Source organism: Numida meleagris, chromosome 4, assembly GCF_002078875.1.
Source record: "Numida meleagris isolate 19003 breed g44 Domestic line chromosome 4, NumMel1.0, whole genome shotgun sequence".
In the NCBI taxonomy this organism is placed as follows: domain Eukaryota; kingdom Metazoa; phylum Chordata; class Aves; order Galliformes; family Numididae; genus Numida; species Numida meleagris.
This window is the reverse complement of record NC_034412.1, coordinates 40,775,058-40,793,056: the sequence shown is the minus strand read 5'-3', so window position 1 is coordinate 40,793,056 and position 17,999 is coordinate 40,775,058. Positions and strand designations below refer to the sequence as shown.

Genomic DNA, 17,999 nt, shown 5'->3' with positions numbered 1-17,999 from the left:
TTACCCAGAAAAGGGTGTACCTGTCCAAGCCACAGGCCATCCTTCTAGCCACTGCAACTGAGCTGATTCCAGGGCTCATTATCCCAATGTGCCAGGAGAAGCAAAAATCAGGAGTTTTCCTTGCAGGTTATGGAAGAGTGAAAAATATCACAATACCATATATTTCATGCAATGCAGCTCTCCAACTCTTATCCATACCCCTTTGCTGAGGGGAAGGAGAGCAGTATGCCAAGAAAGCAAGCATGCTTATATCTCTGCAATCTGAAGTATATCCTCTTGGATTTCATTCAACTTGTTGACTTCTTTTAAGACTTGAGGGAAGGAATAGTACTTCTGTTGACATCAGAAGGCAGGGAGAATTTAGAATGTGACTTCAAAAATTTTTCTAACTCAAATATAAAGCAACTTCATTCCAAACTATGCTATCTTTTCTCCAGAAACTCTTAGTGAGATTTTCTGAAACCATCTTTTTTCCCAAGCACTATTCCTTTATTTTCATCCATTTATTTAAACCTAGTATTTACCACCTATGATAACTAAGGTTCAGAAGATCACTGTGTGAGATTCTACGAAAGAGCTCAGCACATTCCTGTTCATTGTGCTTTACAGACCTCCTTCCACAGACAAAAACCATCTCTTCCAATGCACAGTAACAGTCATGATTTCTTCACATGATTAGCTCCAAACAGCTCTGCATAAATCACTATGCGAACACATGCATGCTGTATTTGTAAGCTGAGGGCTTTAGAATGAAAGTCCTCAAAATCAGGAGCTACTCCCATTTAATCTAGTACACGCTGACTGGTTAAATAACACATCTATGACATTCTAGCCTGAAAAGGAAAAGCTACAACAAATACATTGTGTCAGTAGTGTTACTGTTAGAAACTGAAAGAATACAGTTTCCTGAATCCCCAACCCTGCAAAAAACTCTAAATAATGTCAAACAAACAGAGTATAGGAAAAAAAATGACAATGAAATAGAGCCATGGAAATACAGTTATGCCATGTTTTATTCATGAACAAAATGTAAGGGTTGTCAAAACTACCTTCTGTAAAATTAGCAGTTTGGGGAAATACGCGCAGAAATAATATTATAACACAGCTGTATTTTCATTTTATCTACTGACTGATTTTCAGCATCCAAGAAAGTGTAATTTTATGGTAAATAGCTTTTTTTTTTTTTTTAATAAAGAAATCTGTGAGAAAAAAGAACCGGTCAAGTCAGAAAGATTTTCAACAGGATAATCATGTTGCCCAGGGTTTTAACAATCAGCAAAATCACAATCATTATGATAAAGAGAATTTTTACCACCAACACTTTCATTAATCAAGATTTCTCAGGCCTTGGTGCCTCTGTGGTTTTCATAGCATTTGCAAAGATACCACTTTAATCTTAATTTCTAAAAAAAAAAAAAAAAAAAAAAATCAAATAAATAGGTGAATTGTGTTTGCTGGGCTGCAAATATTGAGACAGGAAAGAAAGAATGAGCATGTTAACCTTCCCAACAAGAAAGGATTACATTCATTTACACTGTTTTATTTCTCACCCTTGCAGATTCAGCAGTTATACAAAAGAAAAGTCAGAATTTCTGAGAGGTTTTGATTAGTTGCTTTTCAGGTGTTTTTTTTTTGTTGTTGTTGTTGTTGTTGTTTGTGGGTTTGTTTGTTTGTTTTTGAGGACGTGGTACTGTGAGAAGAATTGAGCCTGTAAAACATTGACGCATCCCAATTAAATGCCTTTGGTTTGTCAGGTCTGCCATGTACATCCATGCTTCTTCCAGTCAAGGCACCATGCCAAAGCTGTGTATAGAGCATTCTCATGGCCCATCAGATAGTAACTGGAGACTTCTGGTCTTTGACATCACCTCCTTTATAATTTGGCCACCAAGTTCTCTGTGTATTCTTGTTCATGGCTTCTACTGTAAATTAAAATCTCTTTTTTCACCGAGGCAGGCAATCTCACCCACCATACATTCTTATGCTACGCACTACAATTACCTTCTGCCTTTTTAAGTGCCTATTTTAACAGCAGCTTAAGAGATCTCAATATAATACTTGTCATCACAATGAACTACATCCTCTTTTCCTCACTATGCAATGCATTGCATATGGGAAGATGCTCATTTTTGGTCAGACGTGAAAGAATTTCAGTTTTGCCATTGTTTGCAGTGAAAAAAAAAATACACTTTTCACACGGCAAGGATCAAGACCTCAAATTAGCCATCCACCAGACTACGTTCTTTGAAGGAAGCAAACCTTCACTGGCAAACAGCTTTTCACAGACCAGCATGTGGTTCAACTGCTCTTTAAATACCTGATATATTCATAGTTCAGATAAAAAATAAAAGTGACGGAGACACCCACAGATTCAGTGTATTACATGTTTGCCACTCTTAGCTACAACATTATGCATGCTAACCATGCTGCAATGGAGAGCTCGTTACTTCTTCTCAAAACAGTGTTCTGAGTGAGTGGTTTCAATTGCAACCACACGTTCATTCAAATTTTAACTGGAAATCAACTCTCTATCTTAAGAATATTACAACATTATAGAAACAGGAAAAACAATTCACCAAGAAGAAAAGTAATACTATCCCTAGTAGACCTCATAAACGCATTGTCTTTCACAGAAGCAATTGGAGTGATGGCAAGGAGTTACTTTGACAAAGTTCCTTTCTAAGGTTGTAGACTACAGTAAGGTTTTGAAGGAAGAATTTTGAAATTGAGTGTGTGAAAAGAGAGCCGGGTATTATTCACTTAGGAACAATTTGAAGTAAGCTTGAGGTACAGAAGACAAAAAAAAATTCCTCCAAGGTCATCTTTCCAACCTCATCTAGAACTGTTCCCTTGTCAAAAAGAGGTTCATGATTTGCTCCTTAGAACATGTTATACAAAATTAGCTGAGATAAACAGTTCGAAAGCACAAACTTCTTCAAAAGCCTTAAAGATCAAAACATTCTCACAAAGTCTCTGTACCACGGACCAAACTCCAAAGCCTTTTAAACCTACTGAGCCTCCTAAAGCTGAAACTAGGCGGCAACAAATCTTAGAGGTTAGCTAACTGCACGGCATTTACTTGTGAATCTTTCCTTCTTAAAAGAGGTTGTAGGTAAAAACAAAGAAAAATAGACAAAATCCACATGATATTAAACATCTGCTTTCACAGGGGCAAAGAGGAGATGACACACTGTCCCATAGCAGAGACGCACACATGTACAACGCATACAAAATCAACTAACATTTTCAAAAATTACGGTAGATATGACTCAGTCTTTGAGTAATGATCAATGGTAGGTACAATTCTGGAAAGATTTAAAAAGTCATTTATTTTTGAGCCCAGACTCTGGATGGTGTGTGCTACGCTTTTTCAGTATCTTTTTCCTCCTGTTATTAAAAAAAACTTGTGTTTTCCTATGGCTTTTTTTCCAGCGGAGGGAAAGACAAAAATAGCAGGAGTAACTGGCTGGCAAACATGCTAACAGTGGTAATGTCTGCTTCACTTCCCAGAATGAAGCATGAAAAGGCACAAAATTTAACTGGTCTCTAAAGACAGTATTAAATAGTTACTAATGTTAACTTCATACCAACAGTATCTGAGTAGCTCTCTCATACCAAATCGCTGTGACTACTGGGAGTACTGCTGGAGATACACTACCTGTAAATTAAGTGATTAGCCTAAGGTAACACTGGAAACATGCATCAAAAACCTCAATCTCAAGCCAGGAATGCCAGACTTAAGTTTGAAGTATTAAGATACCCTCCTTTTCCTTACCTAAAAGTGAAGTTTTAAGGATCCAAGAGACAAATACTTCAATGCATAAAAATCACCCCTCACGCTTTCTAGGAACACAGTCCCAGCCTGATCTTCAAGTAGGAAAGCTGCTGAATTTGTACAGAGTGCACAGCTCCTTCACAGTTGAATTATGGATGTTCTGCAGACTAATTTGGAGTTCATAATTGTTTTGCTTAGTCTCTAAACCTTAGTTATAGTCACAAAAAATGCAAAGAAACAGCATGCTCCTCTCTTAAGTTTTCATCACATTTCCATTTTGGCAAAAGAGCCATTCCAGATCTTTGCAAACTCACAAAGCAAGACAGAAAAACAGCACTTAGCATATTGGTTACACTTTGCCATCTAAAAATGTAGAATTGCTATAAATAAAACAATATGCTTTGATTTGTCATAATGCTTAATACTGCATTTATTTTCTGCCTGCAGATACTATTAAAGGAGATGTTTCATCTCAATATATATAAGAAATCGAAGAAATGAAAGAAGGCAGTATGCCTAATTTAATTACCATCCTGGTTCTTTCAATCAGTGATGGCTGAGCATACCAATATAAACAAGGATTTGTAACTAAATGTCACACTATAATTACAAAAGAGCAGGAAATTGAGATACAGATTCTAATTCTAATTGCTTCACGATAACCATGCAAATGCATCTCACTCTAAGTACTCCTTCATGACTCAGGAGTTCAGGATTGTGATCTTTAGCCTTTATTATCTATTTATGGAGCAAAAAGTTCACAGCATTTAAATTATTGGTTTCATTTCTGTGATGCTGGTCTTCTAACTGCTCCATTTAAGTGAATAGGATTTACAAGTACATATCATTAATAAAATTCCTATCAGCTAAAAGGAACTTAACTTACACTCACCATTGGAAAATACCAGTCATTTGCCCCTCTTCACACAAAAAAAAAAGTACTAAAAATACTATTTTCTCAGGAAACTGAATGTTTTCCAAGACCCACTAACAGTGCTCAGCACAGGCCAATTATCCATAATATCTCAGACACATTTTAAAAATATTCTGAGGGAAGCATATCTAATGCCTATTCGTATATGCCACCTGTTGTTTGCGAACTAGGTGCATTTGCAACTCAACATTTCATATAAAACATTTTAAACTGATAGTAGTTCAATGCTGTGATTTTTTTCTTAATTAAAATTGAATGAGATTACTCCATTCAGTTACATAAATAATAGAACCTAAACAGGAATCTCAATTCAGCATTAGTTTTCAAACATAGATCAGGGTGTTCCAGGATGATGGTAAACACAGACCTTATCTTAGTCTACAATTTCTGTCTAGTTTCATTCCAATTTAATACTAATTTATTCTTTATTGCTTTTTTCTTCCCCTCTTAACTGTCAACAACTTCAACTTTAAGACTCCTAATAACACTATTAGCCAAAGGCATGCAACAGTTATTTTTTACTAACAAAAATATGCCCTTGTCATTTGATAACACTACCTTCTCTTCCACTGTAAAACACACAAAAATCCATTCCCTACATGTGCAGTGCTCTTTCCAATGCTGATGCAACTAAGCTAAATAATCTGAGAAACACATTTTATCAGAGATGCAGAGGTCTTTGTTACTTTTCTCTCACAATTTTTATCTTGTTCATAATTCGTAAAAGTAAACTCAACTACACACAGGAATTACCAGAGGAAACTTGAGATGATTTAATCTTAGTTTAATCTAAGATTAAACTTTAGATTTAACCTTAGTTTAATCTAACACGTAGTGTTAACTGTAATGGTGTGTTCCTCCTGCCCCTTCCCACCCATCACCTCCTCCTTTTTCCCTTCAACTCCCTCCTTCAGCTTGGCCTTGCACACAAGGGCTTTTGCACAGGAAGGCAATGAATAATAGTACTGATAATAGTCTTGCTACAACAGATAAATGACCACAAATCTGTCTCAAACTGGGGGCTGGAAGAACTGATAGACATCTAGTGCAACAGCTAAGGACTTGTGAATCACTACATTATATCAAGAAATATATTCCTGATTTTCTCCTACAAGTGAAATATGGAAGGAAACCGCTAGACTATACAACACGTACACATCTCTGAAGGGTGGCATTAGGAATGACGAAGCTTTCAAAAGATCTCAAGGAGTTGGCTGCACAGTTCTGATTGAAAAACAAAATACTTTGCTGGTTTTATATGCTAAGAGTTAAATTGCTGTCCATGTTATACCCATGAATAAACCAATACATTCAATCTACCACAACAGAAATAAAGTTAGGACCTTTTCTTCCCTATTTCTATTTAAAACACTACAAAATATTCTTTCCTTAAATGGGCAAAGAAGAATGTATTACAATCTCTATTAGATTCTCAGAGCTAGTAACTTCTCATCAGGAGCAGTACATTTGCTTCACTAGAAATGTCAGTAAAGACATCCACCAAATGGTGTTGGCCCCCTCTGAGGTCCGGCAGTGGTGCCAGAAACCAGCTAACACGACAGTAGCTGTGGCAGCACCAGAGCTGGCTGCTCTTCTCTCTACAGAGAAGAACAATGACTTTAGGCTTCTGACAAGAACCAGCCTTCACCTGGCTGAGGGTTGGCCCCGAAGTCATGCTGCAGCCCCCATGCTCAGGGCAGAATACAGAGCTTTTGCTGTCAGTTTCAGTGAACCTGAATTGGTCCACTGCAGCTGAGGAGCTAGCAGTCAGGGTTTTGCAGCCCAGACAAGCAGTAGGATTTGTAAACAAAGCATACTTTTCTATTCTCTTATTACATTTAGAATATATTCCATATTTAAAAAACAAGCACATTTATTTAGAGTTTACAGTTTCTAACTATGTCTGTTAATGACCCACTACCAGCATGAAATTTTTCTATACTTTTTAATAGCATCTGTATTTCTCCCACTGTTCATCAAAAAAAAACCAAAAATCAGAGACTGCAGTTCTGCTTAGCAAATTCTACCCTCCGTGAAAATTAATAGAAATAATTAGTACATTTAATTAATAGACGCAGGAGGAGCTCCAACCAACCACAGAATCTCCACACAGCTTGTTCACCACATTCAGAATAACTCAGCAACCACCTAATTAATATCACTGGGTCATTACACCAGCACTAAGGTTTGGCTGAGTACTGATGGCAATTGGCCTGCAGGCTATCTGAATTTAAAAGAAATACCGTAAATGTTCATTTTATTTTCCACAAAACAAGTACACTGCATGTTTGTTGAGGAGGTTGCTAATAAATAATTATGTTACTAATAGATGACAATCTGATATTCTGTCAGCAATTCAACATCTAACCTTCATGTTTCACTTGTAAATTCATCTAAAAAGACAAAACATTGTTTCTACCTTATTTTCAGAAGTCTGCAAAACTGATACAGTAATCTGCCAAATTCGTAACAAATACATAAATATTATTTTTTTCTTCCTATGAGAACACTTGGTGTTTATGCTATGATAGAGTATTCCAGCCCAACACTCTATGGTTTGCATCTTACTAGTGTGCTCCAGAGAAGAACTATAGAACAGGAACAAGTGACAGAGGTAAAGTCATTTTGCTCTAATTATCTCACTGACATGTGCCTCCTCCTGCGCATAACTTCCAGTGCTAAACAGCATTGCGTCACATCATTACAATTTAGACATGAAGAGTATCTACTTAATTTCGTTACAGTTTTATCAGTCTACAGGAACATGTGCTACATAAGAGAGAAATTACTACATCAGATTTACAAGCTCAATCCTTACAGTTATATTAACACAAAACTACACCAAGAATAAACCCTTCTTTCTGAATGTCCACCAATACAAGAAAAAAATATATATATGGCCCATCAGAGCAATTGTCATCACTTCAGATGTCATTTCATCAAGGCATATATACTTTCTCATTCACATAAGAAGTTTCTAACAGAGACTGTCTTAAGTTTGAACTAAATGTTCCCTGCCTCTGAAAGTCTTTGGTTTTGTTGCTTTGGTTTTTTTCTTTTTCAAGAGTTGAAAAATATTTATATCAATGCTGAAGTACACTTTCATATTTTCATTTTTATTTATTTCTTCCAGCAAGACAAATAACATCATTTCAGGAATATGCTAGATGATGTAGCTATGCTTTTCAAGTATATTGGATCACTGCTTTACGGATGAGGGCAAGGTACTAAATTCAAAATGGCTAAAGCTCTGACTGAAGACAAATCTTTTCCCAAAACTACACCGAACTACATTTTCCAAAACTATTCAGCAAGCACTCAGGTAGCATGTGATGGATGCACCAGACCAGCCTGGATGCACAGCTAATCAATACTGCACTCTGGAACAGACACTGTGTGCTTTAGAGCCCAAAGCGGAGATGATCGTATGTGTGCATCCAGTACCACCAGCTCCTACTAACATCAGCTGGGCTGCTCACTGTATATCCCAAGTATGCACAGATGTCTTTGTGGGAGGAAAAAAAAAAAGATGAAGCAGGACCAGCTTGATGACATGTATGGCAAACAGTGAAATGCATAGCCTAGATGGCTATGCATTTTCAAGTTTTTGTAAAAGACAGCTATTTACTGCAGTCATATTTGAACAACAAAGCTAAATAGACTACACAAACTATTTGTTTTTCAATAAACTATGCATAACATAAGCACACTTCATCCACATAAATGTGCACCACATTAACGGATTCCCCACTGCTTATAACACTGAAGATAAAAAGGTCTTCATTATATATTTGAGTAATCAATACTTGGAATCGAATAAATCATGTTTCAACAGGGAAAACAAAAATGAAAAAGGTTAAATTACTGCTGTCATTTTCTATAAGCAGGTCACAGATTCCCGCTATAGAAACCACTAACTTAATTATTTTACAACATGAAATCAACACTGCAGCATATTTTCAAAGTCTAATTTACTTAGAGCAATAAAAAAGCCCCCTCAAGGCTCATCATGTATGTCATATTATGCTTACTTTTAAGCATTCCAGCTTAAGAACAGTATGAGAAAACCTCAGTGAATCAAGCTGATTAATATTCTGCATTTGTATGGGGTAGTGCTCTCCACTAACCAAGTATACTTAAACATTATTTTATTAATTTTCGAAGCAATTGTTAGGTGAGATAATAAAATGTCTCCATCTTATATTCTCTTTCTCAGCAATACAGGCTTAAAAACAGAAGCAAAAGTAGTAAATTAGTACACACTAAAGGAGAGAAAGTCACAAACGAAGAATTCCAGAGTTGCAAGGCCATGCTAAGACTTGCAGAACACAGAACTTTACATTCAAGGTAGAAACATTTGTACCAGGTTTGCAAATCTTCAGTCACATAGAATGACAGAATGGCTGGGGCCGGAAGAGACCTTAAAGGTCATCTAGTTCCAAACTCCTGCTGCGGGCAGAGTTGCCAGCCACTAAATCAGGCTGCCCAGGGCCCCATTCAACCTGGCCTTGAATACCTCCAGGGATGTTAGATAAAAAGTTAGGGATATATATTTTTTTAATTTCTAGTACTCATCACAGTTCATAGTGCCTTTCTGCAGGAATTGTATTTCCTGAAGACCGTCTGGGAGGGCAACCAGAGAACAGACAAGAACACAAGTAAAAATTTACCTAGAGAAAATAATATTATTTTAAAAAAGCAAGCAAAAGAAGGGGCAGAAAATCTTTACCTCTTTTTCTTTTCTACAGTTTAATTCATACACAGTTCTACTCTACAGAGCAATGTTCCTTTGCCAGTCAATTGGTTTCTAGCTCCTCTTTGAAAATACATTCCTTAGCACAAATTCCTCCCAGAAATTCTTCCAACAGCATTTCATTTTCTATTCAAAAACAGTCACCAAAATTAAGATCAATACATCATAATTGTTTCATTAAATTACGAACTCACTGTCAACCTCAGTAGGAAAATCAAAAAGACATATCCTTACCCTAACAAATATTATTCCTTTCAATAACAGCAGATAAAAAAACAGAAGCCATTGTGAATCACTGTTTAACTAACACGTCTTTAAAAATATGGACCTTCTAATGACAGTTAAAAGTCAATTTGCCATTGATCAAAAGATCAAATGTATTTATTAAGTGTAGTGTTACACTCGAGAATTGCTATGTTTCAATGTTATTGCTAGCTGCATACAGTCTCCTAACAAACAAACATTTTTGATATTTGAGTCAAGATGTGATGCTTGTACCCATACAATTTGTCATCTTAGAGATTTTTTTTAGGCTCTTAAAGAATAGGAACTTATCTAATTCATTAGCTATCTTTCAGTAAGAGGAAGAACTGAACTCTTTTTCCAATTACATCTCTTCATCTTTCAACATATTTGTTCAATTACCAAGCTGAACTTTTCTTGGAACATTTCCCATTAAAGTAATTCCCCACAGATTTTCTCATAAGGAGCCAAAGTGTAGCAGTGGGGCACAAGTAAATTGTAATAAAGCTCTAAGACTGATGGCCCTAACCTAATAAATGCTATGATCGGAATCATTATGTAGAGCATAATAGGATTTTTATTACACTACATTCACAGTACCATTGCTAAGTTAGGTTTCAGGAAGACAATAAAGTTAAGATTACCATGCAAAAAACAGCATTTTTTTTTAATGTTCATGTCATATTTTTATACTAATCAACACTCTCATTTTGATAACAGAGCTAAAAGTACATGCATTAACTTCCATCTAACCACAACTACAGTACAACACTCATGGGAATGTCAAACATACAGATCCCTTTTATGTACCAGAGGAACTTGTTTATGTTCATAACAAGTTAATTAAGTATTGCTAAAAAAAACTATTTAAATGCATTAGGCTTATATAACACAGAGCTGAAACCCATATATTATGGTCATTATGTGCCAGCAGAGAAAATGAAGTTCACAGATCTGTATGCCTGGGATTGTCTTCAGTGATTTTTGGTGAAGCAAGCCATAGGCTAGCAATCAAGCCCATTGCCTTAGGGAAGCTTTTACAAAAAGTCAAACAAATCAACTAATATCAAACACTATGTAAATTATCGACTCCTATTTTCAGATGGCTTATATACTGAAAGAATTAAAATAGCTCTGGATAATGAACCAAGAGTAGAAAGATTATGCGTCATATAACATGTCCATTGAAATTGCTTTTCCACCAATAATAATGTCAAGCATTATGATCCTAGCTTTTCCAGAAGCTACTACAAATCCTTATAATAACGCAATGGACATAACTATTCTGTCACCATTAATTCAGTGTTTTATAAATATGAGGTCTGCTCTGAGCATAATGCTTCCTATGCCATTACGTTGGCTACAAAATCAGAGGTGAATATTGGTAGTATGGCAATAGAGAATGAAACTTTCCACCATTATTCCATTATATTTTGTTGCCATGCAATAGATGGCAGTAGAGAGGCAGACTGATATAATGGTGTTTGACACAAAAGTGCAGATGTAGCAAAGGTACGGAATTTAAATATTCCATGCAGGAAAAAAAGCAGCAACCATTAACATTTATCAATGCTTGCTGAACGTTTATGGAGATGAAACAGTGGATGTGAGCACAGTGAGGTGGTGGGTCATGCATTTCAGCAGTGGTGACAGTGACATGAAAAACATGCCATGTTCCAGATGTTCATGCAGATTTTTATGAGCATGGCATGCACGTTCTTGTTTATCGCTGGTAAAAACACATAGCTAATAGCAATGACTATGCTGAAAAATAGCATTTTGTAGTTGAGAATTTGCTCTATCAAATAGTTATGGGGTTCTTTGAATCTGCTGTATTTTCCATGGAAATAAAATGGAGGCATTACTTTTGGAGCAAGCAATGTATGCAAAAGAAGCAGAATACACGAGGCAAAGTACAGCATATTAGGGAATATTATTTATGGAAAATGGTTCATCCAGTTAATTTGTCTGCAGTGGGCCCAGGAAATAAGCACATGTAAAAATTATGATTTCTTATAGACAGATTTTCTCTGTTTTTGATCCATGTTTCTTCACCCACATGTTCACTTTCTATAACCCCATAGTAGCATTACCCACTCTTGGATAAAATAGCCTTTCTTTGAGTTGGTTTGTTTTATCCTCAAACTTTTTAGCTCTCAGTTATTTAGGAAACAAGTTATTCAGGACCACAAATATTGCTATTATAGCCCTCCATACTACTCTTCTTTTCGTCAAATATAATGAGACAGGAGTTTTTTTTCCTATAAGTAGATATGCAAACAGACTTACAATGGCACAACACAGTGGTTAAATACAAACTTCATAGAATTATCATGCAGAGAAAAATGAGAACGGGAGCATAATTCAAGCAGCAATGTTTGTCTATAACAATTTCCTGCATAAATCTCTAGCAAAGGAGGGAGCAGAACTGAAGATATAACACACCTGCAGGAATTATTGTCAGAAATTTCACTTCTGCATAAGTCTCCATAAATGCACGGTATGGGTATGTACATTTGTGGATGGAGAAAGAAAGGGTCAGAAAATAGAAAGTGAAAGCAAGGGTCACTTGTAAGCAAGTCACTGTCATAAAAAGTACCACAACAGAGCACAGACTTGCAGTTCTAAATTGTAATCAAGCATGGATCTCACACGTTTTATGCTCCTCTTGAGTCTTTTGGAGTTATCAGGACTTTATCTGCTTATGGAAAAAGGAAGGCAAGGTTCCCTACTGCAAGTGCCCTGATTTGCCAAGACTTTGGGTAAACCTGTTCTAAAATTATTTTGAACACACTGAGAGTTCACCATGGCTATTGCTATTAATCAATGCAGTGCATAAGAGAAAACAATCCTGTTACACTCATGCCTCAAGTCAAGGCCTCCTTATTTGAAGCATGTTATCCTGGCACACACAAAATCAAGTTTCAATTGTATCAGCAATGTTTGGGTTTTTGTTGTAACTGTCTGGTGGCAGAAGACATTCTAAATATCTAGGAAACTAAATGAGTCTGCCTGTGGAGCTGTACAGTTGGAAGAAATTTTTACAGATACAGAATGATTCTATTTGATAACTGACCATACGAAGGCAAAAAGCAATATTATGAGTATCTTTGTCAAATAGCACAGGCATTTACAAATCAAACTACTAAACGCATAGTCCTCCTACCTTTCTAAGAAAATGACTCTGTTATTTTCCAAGTAATTCTACTGAACACATTTTCATATTTCTAGAATAACAACATCTCTTTGAAAATATCCAATATTTATCTGTCTTACCAGTGCGATGGTGATGCTGTTCTTCTAGGAACTCCAAATCAAGCATTAGGTCATCTTCATCTAACTCACAGGAACCCAAGTTATTCAAAACATCCTAATAAAAACAAAATAAAGAAAAAAAAGCATTTAAACAGATGAGTCTAAATCTCTTCCACACAATCGGACCTGGAAAATAAGTTTAACAATTTGCTACAAGAAATTTTTCTATTTAGATTTGACTAGTGAGAAATAAGTATGAAACACCTTGCCAAATAGAAACGTATTTGTCACTATTCTCCATTTTTCAAGATCTTGAATATTTAATGGAGGGAAAAAAACAAACAAAACAAAAAACACAGAAGCAAGCAGAACACAAAAATATCAGTACCTGTTTCTTATTAAATTTTGCAATTCTACTCAGTATCTGCTCTTACCATTATTACTGGAACAGAGATTTACAGTTCTATTTATCCAAGGCATAAAGAGTCACAAGTCTAGGATTACCAGAAAATCTAGGCATGATCAAGCAATTCAGTAATTTTGAAGTATTCACATGAGCAATAAAAGCTTACAGTGACAGAGAAGAAAGCCTGACCGTGTGGTGTGGCTGCTTGGGTCCCCAGTGTCTTTTTACGACTTCGTTTGCAATCATCTGAAGCCTTTTCTCTAGTCCCTATCCCAACAATGAAAAAGAAGGAAAAGAGGCTATCATTTTCTCCAGTCCCTATCAATCTCAAGTTGTTATACTTGGGGGATGAAAACAGGTTATCATCTTACATTTTCCTCCCATTGATGTTTTTATTCTATGGTCATGAATCTATAATTAGTACAATAGGATTACAAGGACAATGTTTTGAAGTAAGGGAAATTAGTACTGTCACATAATGTCAGGTACATCTACTGCATCTCTTCAGACATGATAATATCATGACATTCATAATTTTCTCCAGTCACAAATGTCTAAACCAAAATAAGACACGCATTCTGCAGCTAGAGTTCTGTTTGAAAATCTACAGTGAGACCACAATCAGCATGATTCTTCAATCATTCACAGAAGAAAAAAATATATTGGATTTGCCCATAATACACTGACACTACACACATTCCTTACGTTCCCTATTCAAATCTAAACCAAACACTGGTTTTCAGCATGTAAGAGACCAGGCGATTGTTCCAATGCATCAAGCTGCTTTGGGGGCTAGAGATCTCTACAGAAAGCAAGGAAAAGTAACAGCGCTATACCACAAACTAGCAAAAGCCCTTTCTAACTTCAGTTCCAACCATACTTTTTCATGTTCCTTCTAATTCTTTCAAGTATTCCTCCCCCATAACAGACATCAGTTCCTACTTGCACTCAACGCTTACACTTATTCAACTCTTTTGAGTAATAATTTCTTTAAATTCTATTCTCCTCTCTTTCAGAAACAACATATAGGCAACACAAGGACTTCTTTTGCATTCTTTCCCTAGCTTTCCACTAGCATGAGAATATCTCTTCTGAAATGCAGAACCCATTGTTAATGCTCTTCTTATACTTACAGATGCCAAGCACAGAAAGTAACAGTTGTCAAGTGTAGAAACCTCCCCACAATGAACAAGCAGTGCTGTATGCATCACCTGACCATTACAGTCACATCAAACTCAGAACATCTTATTCCCTTTACCTTAACATTCAGCATTTAACTCAGAGCGCTGCTGGCAAGCCTTCTTCATAGTAACTGTTTTCCTCAAGCCAACAAAATGCAGACTTTCAATAATCAAATTACTTATTACCATCCAATACATAACCATAGAAATTACACAGAGTACAGGATGTAAACACACCATATCAGGTTATGGAACCCAATACCTACATTCAAACGCACTTTTCTAGTCTGGATTTATGATAACATATAACAAAGCCAAAGTAAAACTAGTTTACTAAAAAAAAATTAGTGTCTTCTGTATTAAACCAAAGTGAGAGAAGACACATTGCTCAATCTTATAGGTAGTCTAAAACTTAAATAACTTCTAAATCGCTGCTGGGGCTAGTGGAATACTGAAGACTTGAAAATCTCATTTAGGGCTAATGTATTAGTAGCCAAATACCTTACAAAATAGAAGCAGAAAGGCACTGCTAGAATTTGTTTTCTGATCTTTTTCATATGTTTTAAGAGACATGAATGAAGTATTCCTAATCTGTTTTTCCAGAAGAAGAATCAATGATTATCCACGCAAACATGCAGAAGAACTTAACAGTAAGGGTGACGAAGCACAACAACAGTTTGCCCAGAGAGGTTGTGGAATCTCCTAGTAGAGATATTCAAGATCTGTCTAGACACCTACATGTGCAACTTATTGTAGGGAACCTGCTTTAGCAGGGGGCTTGGACTCGACCTCTGGAGGTCCCTTCCAAACCCTGTAATTCTGCTATTATGGCAAGTTAAACGCAGATGAATGTAACAAAATAGCGTCAAAACAATCAAAGTACTTTTTGTTTACTTAATTTGGATGCTATTACATACTCAAAGTTGACCAAAATAATGTATGCTCAGAGAATGTACAACATATCTCATTTATATATTGTTTTATAAATAAAAGCATTCCAGTGATAACATCCAGAACAATCCCCGCAATTTTAAACATCTAAAGCTTTTCATGTCAGTACTGATAAATGGCAAAAAGGATGAAATATACAGGTTTGTTCCTTAACTTACCATTTTTTTTATGTATTATAATCAACCAATTGAATCCAAATTGTTAGCAATGCTAAGTATTCTCTGATTTTATCCCTAACAGTAATAATGAGCACAGTTTCATGCTAATTGATCATGTATATCCTACACCTTGTGCACTCATGCATGGGTGGAAATCTTGGGAGACTGTCTGCAATCAGTAGAAAATACAGTGATTCACAGGCCTCATCTAAGTTGAAGCAACTCCACCAGGTGAGATGGACTAAGATCAAAAAGTTGGTATACAGGGCTCCTTTATGTGTACAAATGAACGCTTGATACAGGGAGTTTGTTTCTCTAGCTGCTAGACGTGTCTGTTCTGTCAGATCAGCAGCCTCTTTCTCCTCCTCATGCACCACTAAGGAGGAACATGGACTTGCAAGCAATTGCTCCACAGATACAAAACAGATACAAACTCAGGAATTCATAAAAGCACACCCAAGCAGAGGAGCAGTAGTTTGATTCCCAGGTCTGTCCTAACACTAATACTTTCTGAAAACATGTACATTTATAATAAGAGGAAAAGGCCGCAAGATTGACCTCCCCGGTGCCACAGAACAGCTCAGATATGTCTTTGACTCCTCTGCCTCCTTGCTAGATTCCATTATTCCTTGCATCTCTTTCATTGCTATGACAATTAGTAACAATTCTAATTTCTTTTAAAACTTAATACTTCTTGACCCTCTTCTCATTCTCTCATTACTGCTACCACAGTCTTTGAAGATTAACATAATTAAATTTAAAAAAAAGGAAAAGAGGGATAGAGAAAATAGAGAGATTACGTCTTAAACAACATTCACAGCGAATAGCTTAAAGGCACTGTCACAAAGAAAAGGAAATGAACACTTCCACCAGAGTTCCAAGGAAGTGTCTGTTGTCTATTTATGGTGATATATCATTTATTTATTCCCAGAAGTAAATTGTTTAGTGAAAGCAGAAGCTCTGCAGCAAAAATCTTTCTTGACTTTCTAATAGCTCCTTTATAAGCCTTGAAGCCCATTTTCTACTTTTGCGCCTCCTTTCCACTTGATTTCTAGCACTGTTTTGCCTTTAAAGCCGATCAGAAATTTACATGATGATGCTTTTTCCCTCCAGTTTACCTAACTATTCCTTGTACAGCAACATCTATTCCTCTGTGGCAGTATCAACAACTACAACACAACAGAATATTTAGTAGAATATTTCAGTAATTTTTTTAGTAACAATTTTTGTATTATAGATTATTTTAGCAACAACAAAAGCTATAAACTACGTTTTTTCATCCAGCTGCTAAGTACCTTATTCATTCAAAGCTCATTGGCATCAGTGGTATTCAGTTTAGAAATACAGCCTCAGAATACTTTTATTATAGAAAGATATGCAGTGACTCGTATTGATATAGAATCATAGAATCATAGAATTAGCTAGGTTGGAAAAGACCTACAAGATCATCTAGTCCAACCATCCACCTACCACCAACAACCCCACTAAACCATGTCTCCCAACGCTATATCTAAACATTTCTTGAACACCTCCAGGGACGGTGACTCAACCACCTCCCTGGGCAGCCTGTTCCAGCACCTGACCACTCTTTCAGAAAAGTAGTGTTTTCTAATGTCCAGCCTAAATCTCCCCTGGCGCAACTTGAAGCCATTCCCCCTCGTCCTGTCACTAGTTACAAGAGAGAAGAGGCTGACCCCCAGCTCACTACAACCTCCCTTCAGGTAGTTATAGAGAGCGATGAGGTCTCCCCTGAGCCTCCTCTTCTCCAGACTGAACAATCCCAGCTCCCTCAGCCGCTCCTCATAAGGCCTGTGCTCCAGACCCCTCACCAGCTTCGTCGCCCTCCTCTGAACACGCTCCAGGGCCTCAATGTCTTTTTTACAGTGAGGGGCCCAAAACTGGACACAGTACTCGAGGTGGGGCCTCACTAGGGCTGAGTACAGAGGGAGAATGACTTCCCTACTCCTACTGGCAACACTATTTCTGATACAAGCCAGGATGCCATTGGCCTTCTTGGCCACCTGGGCACACTGCTGGCTCATGCTCAGCCGAGCGTCGACTAATACCCCTAGGTCCGTTTCCTCCATACAACTTTCCAGCCACTCTGGAAAGCGTATATCACAGAAAAAGCTGAAACATAACAGAGATAGAAACACAGGTCCTCCCAGCATTGTATATCTACTCAGCATTGCTGAAAGGGACTTCCTTCCAATCTTGAGTTCCCTCCCTACCTCTGCCTTTCTCTCTTCCTAGCTTCCTTTCTTGTAATTACTACAAAGAAATCTAATGTGTAATATAAGAATTCTCTATCCTTTTCCAGAATAGTCAAGTACTTGAATATTT

At 36.7% G+C, this 17,999-nt stretch overlaps 1 protein-coding gene across 5 annotated transcripts in view; it reads right to left on the bottom strand.

Annotated features, from left to right (window-relative positions):
* Nucleotides 1–17,999, bottom strand: part of CCSER1 (coiled-coil serine rich protein 1) — a 632,727-nt gene that overhangs the window by 493,496 nt on the left and 121,232 nt on the right. For all 5 annotated transcript variants that reach the window (XR_002438019.1, XR_002438018.1, XM_021394792.1 and 2 more), the window contains exon 4: nt 12,982–13,075. Coding sequence is in view for 3 of the 5 variants with exons in the window: in XM_021394792.1 (XP_021250467.1) it covers nt 12,982–13,075 (94 nt within the window). In the remaining 2 variants the exon portion in view is untranslated. The remainder of the gene's footprint in view (nt 1–12,981; nt 13,076–17,999) is intronic.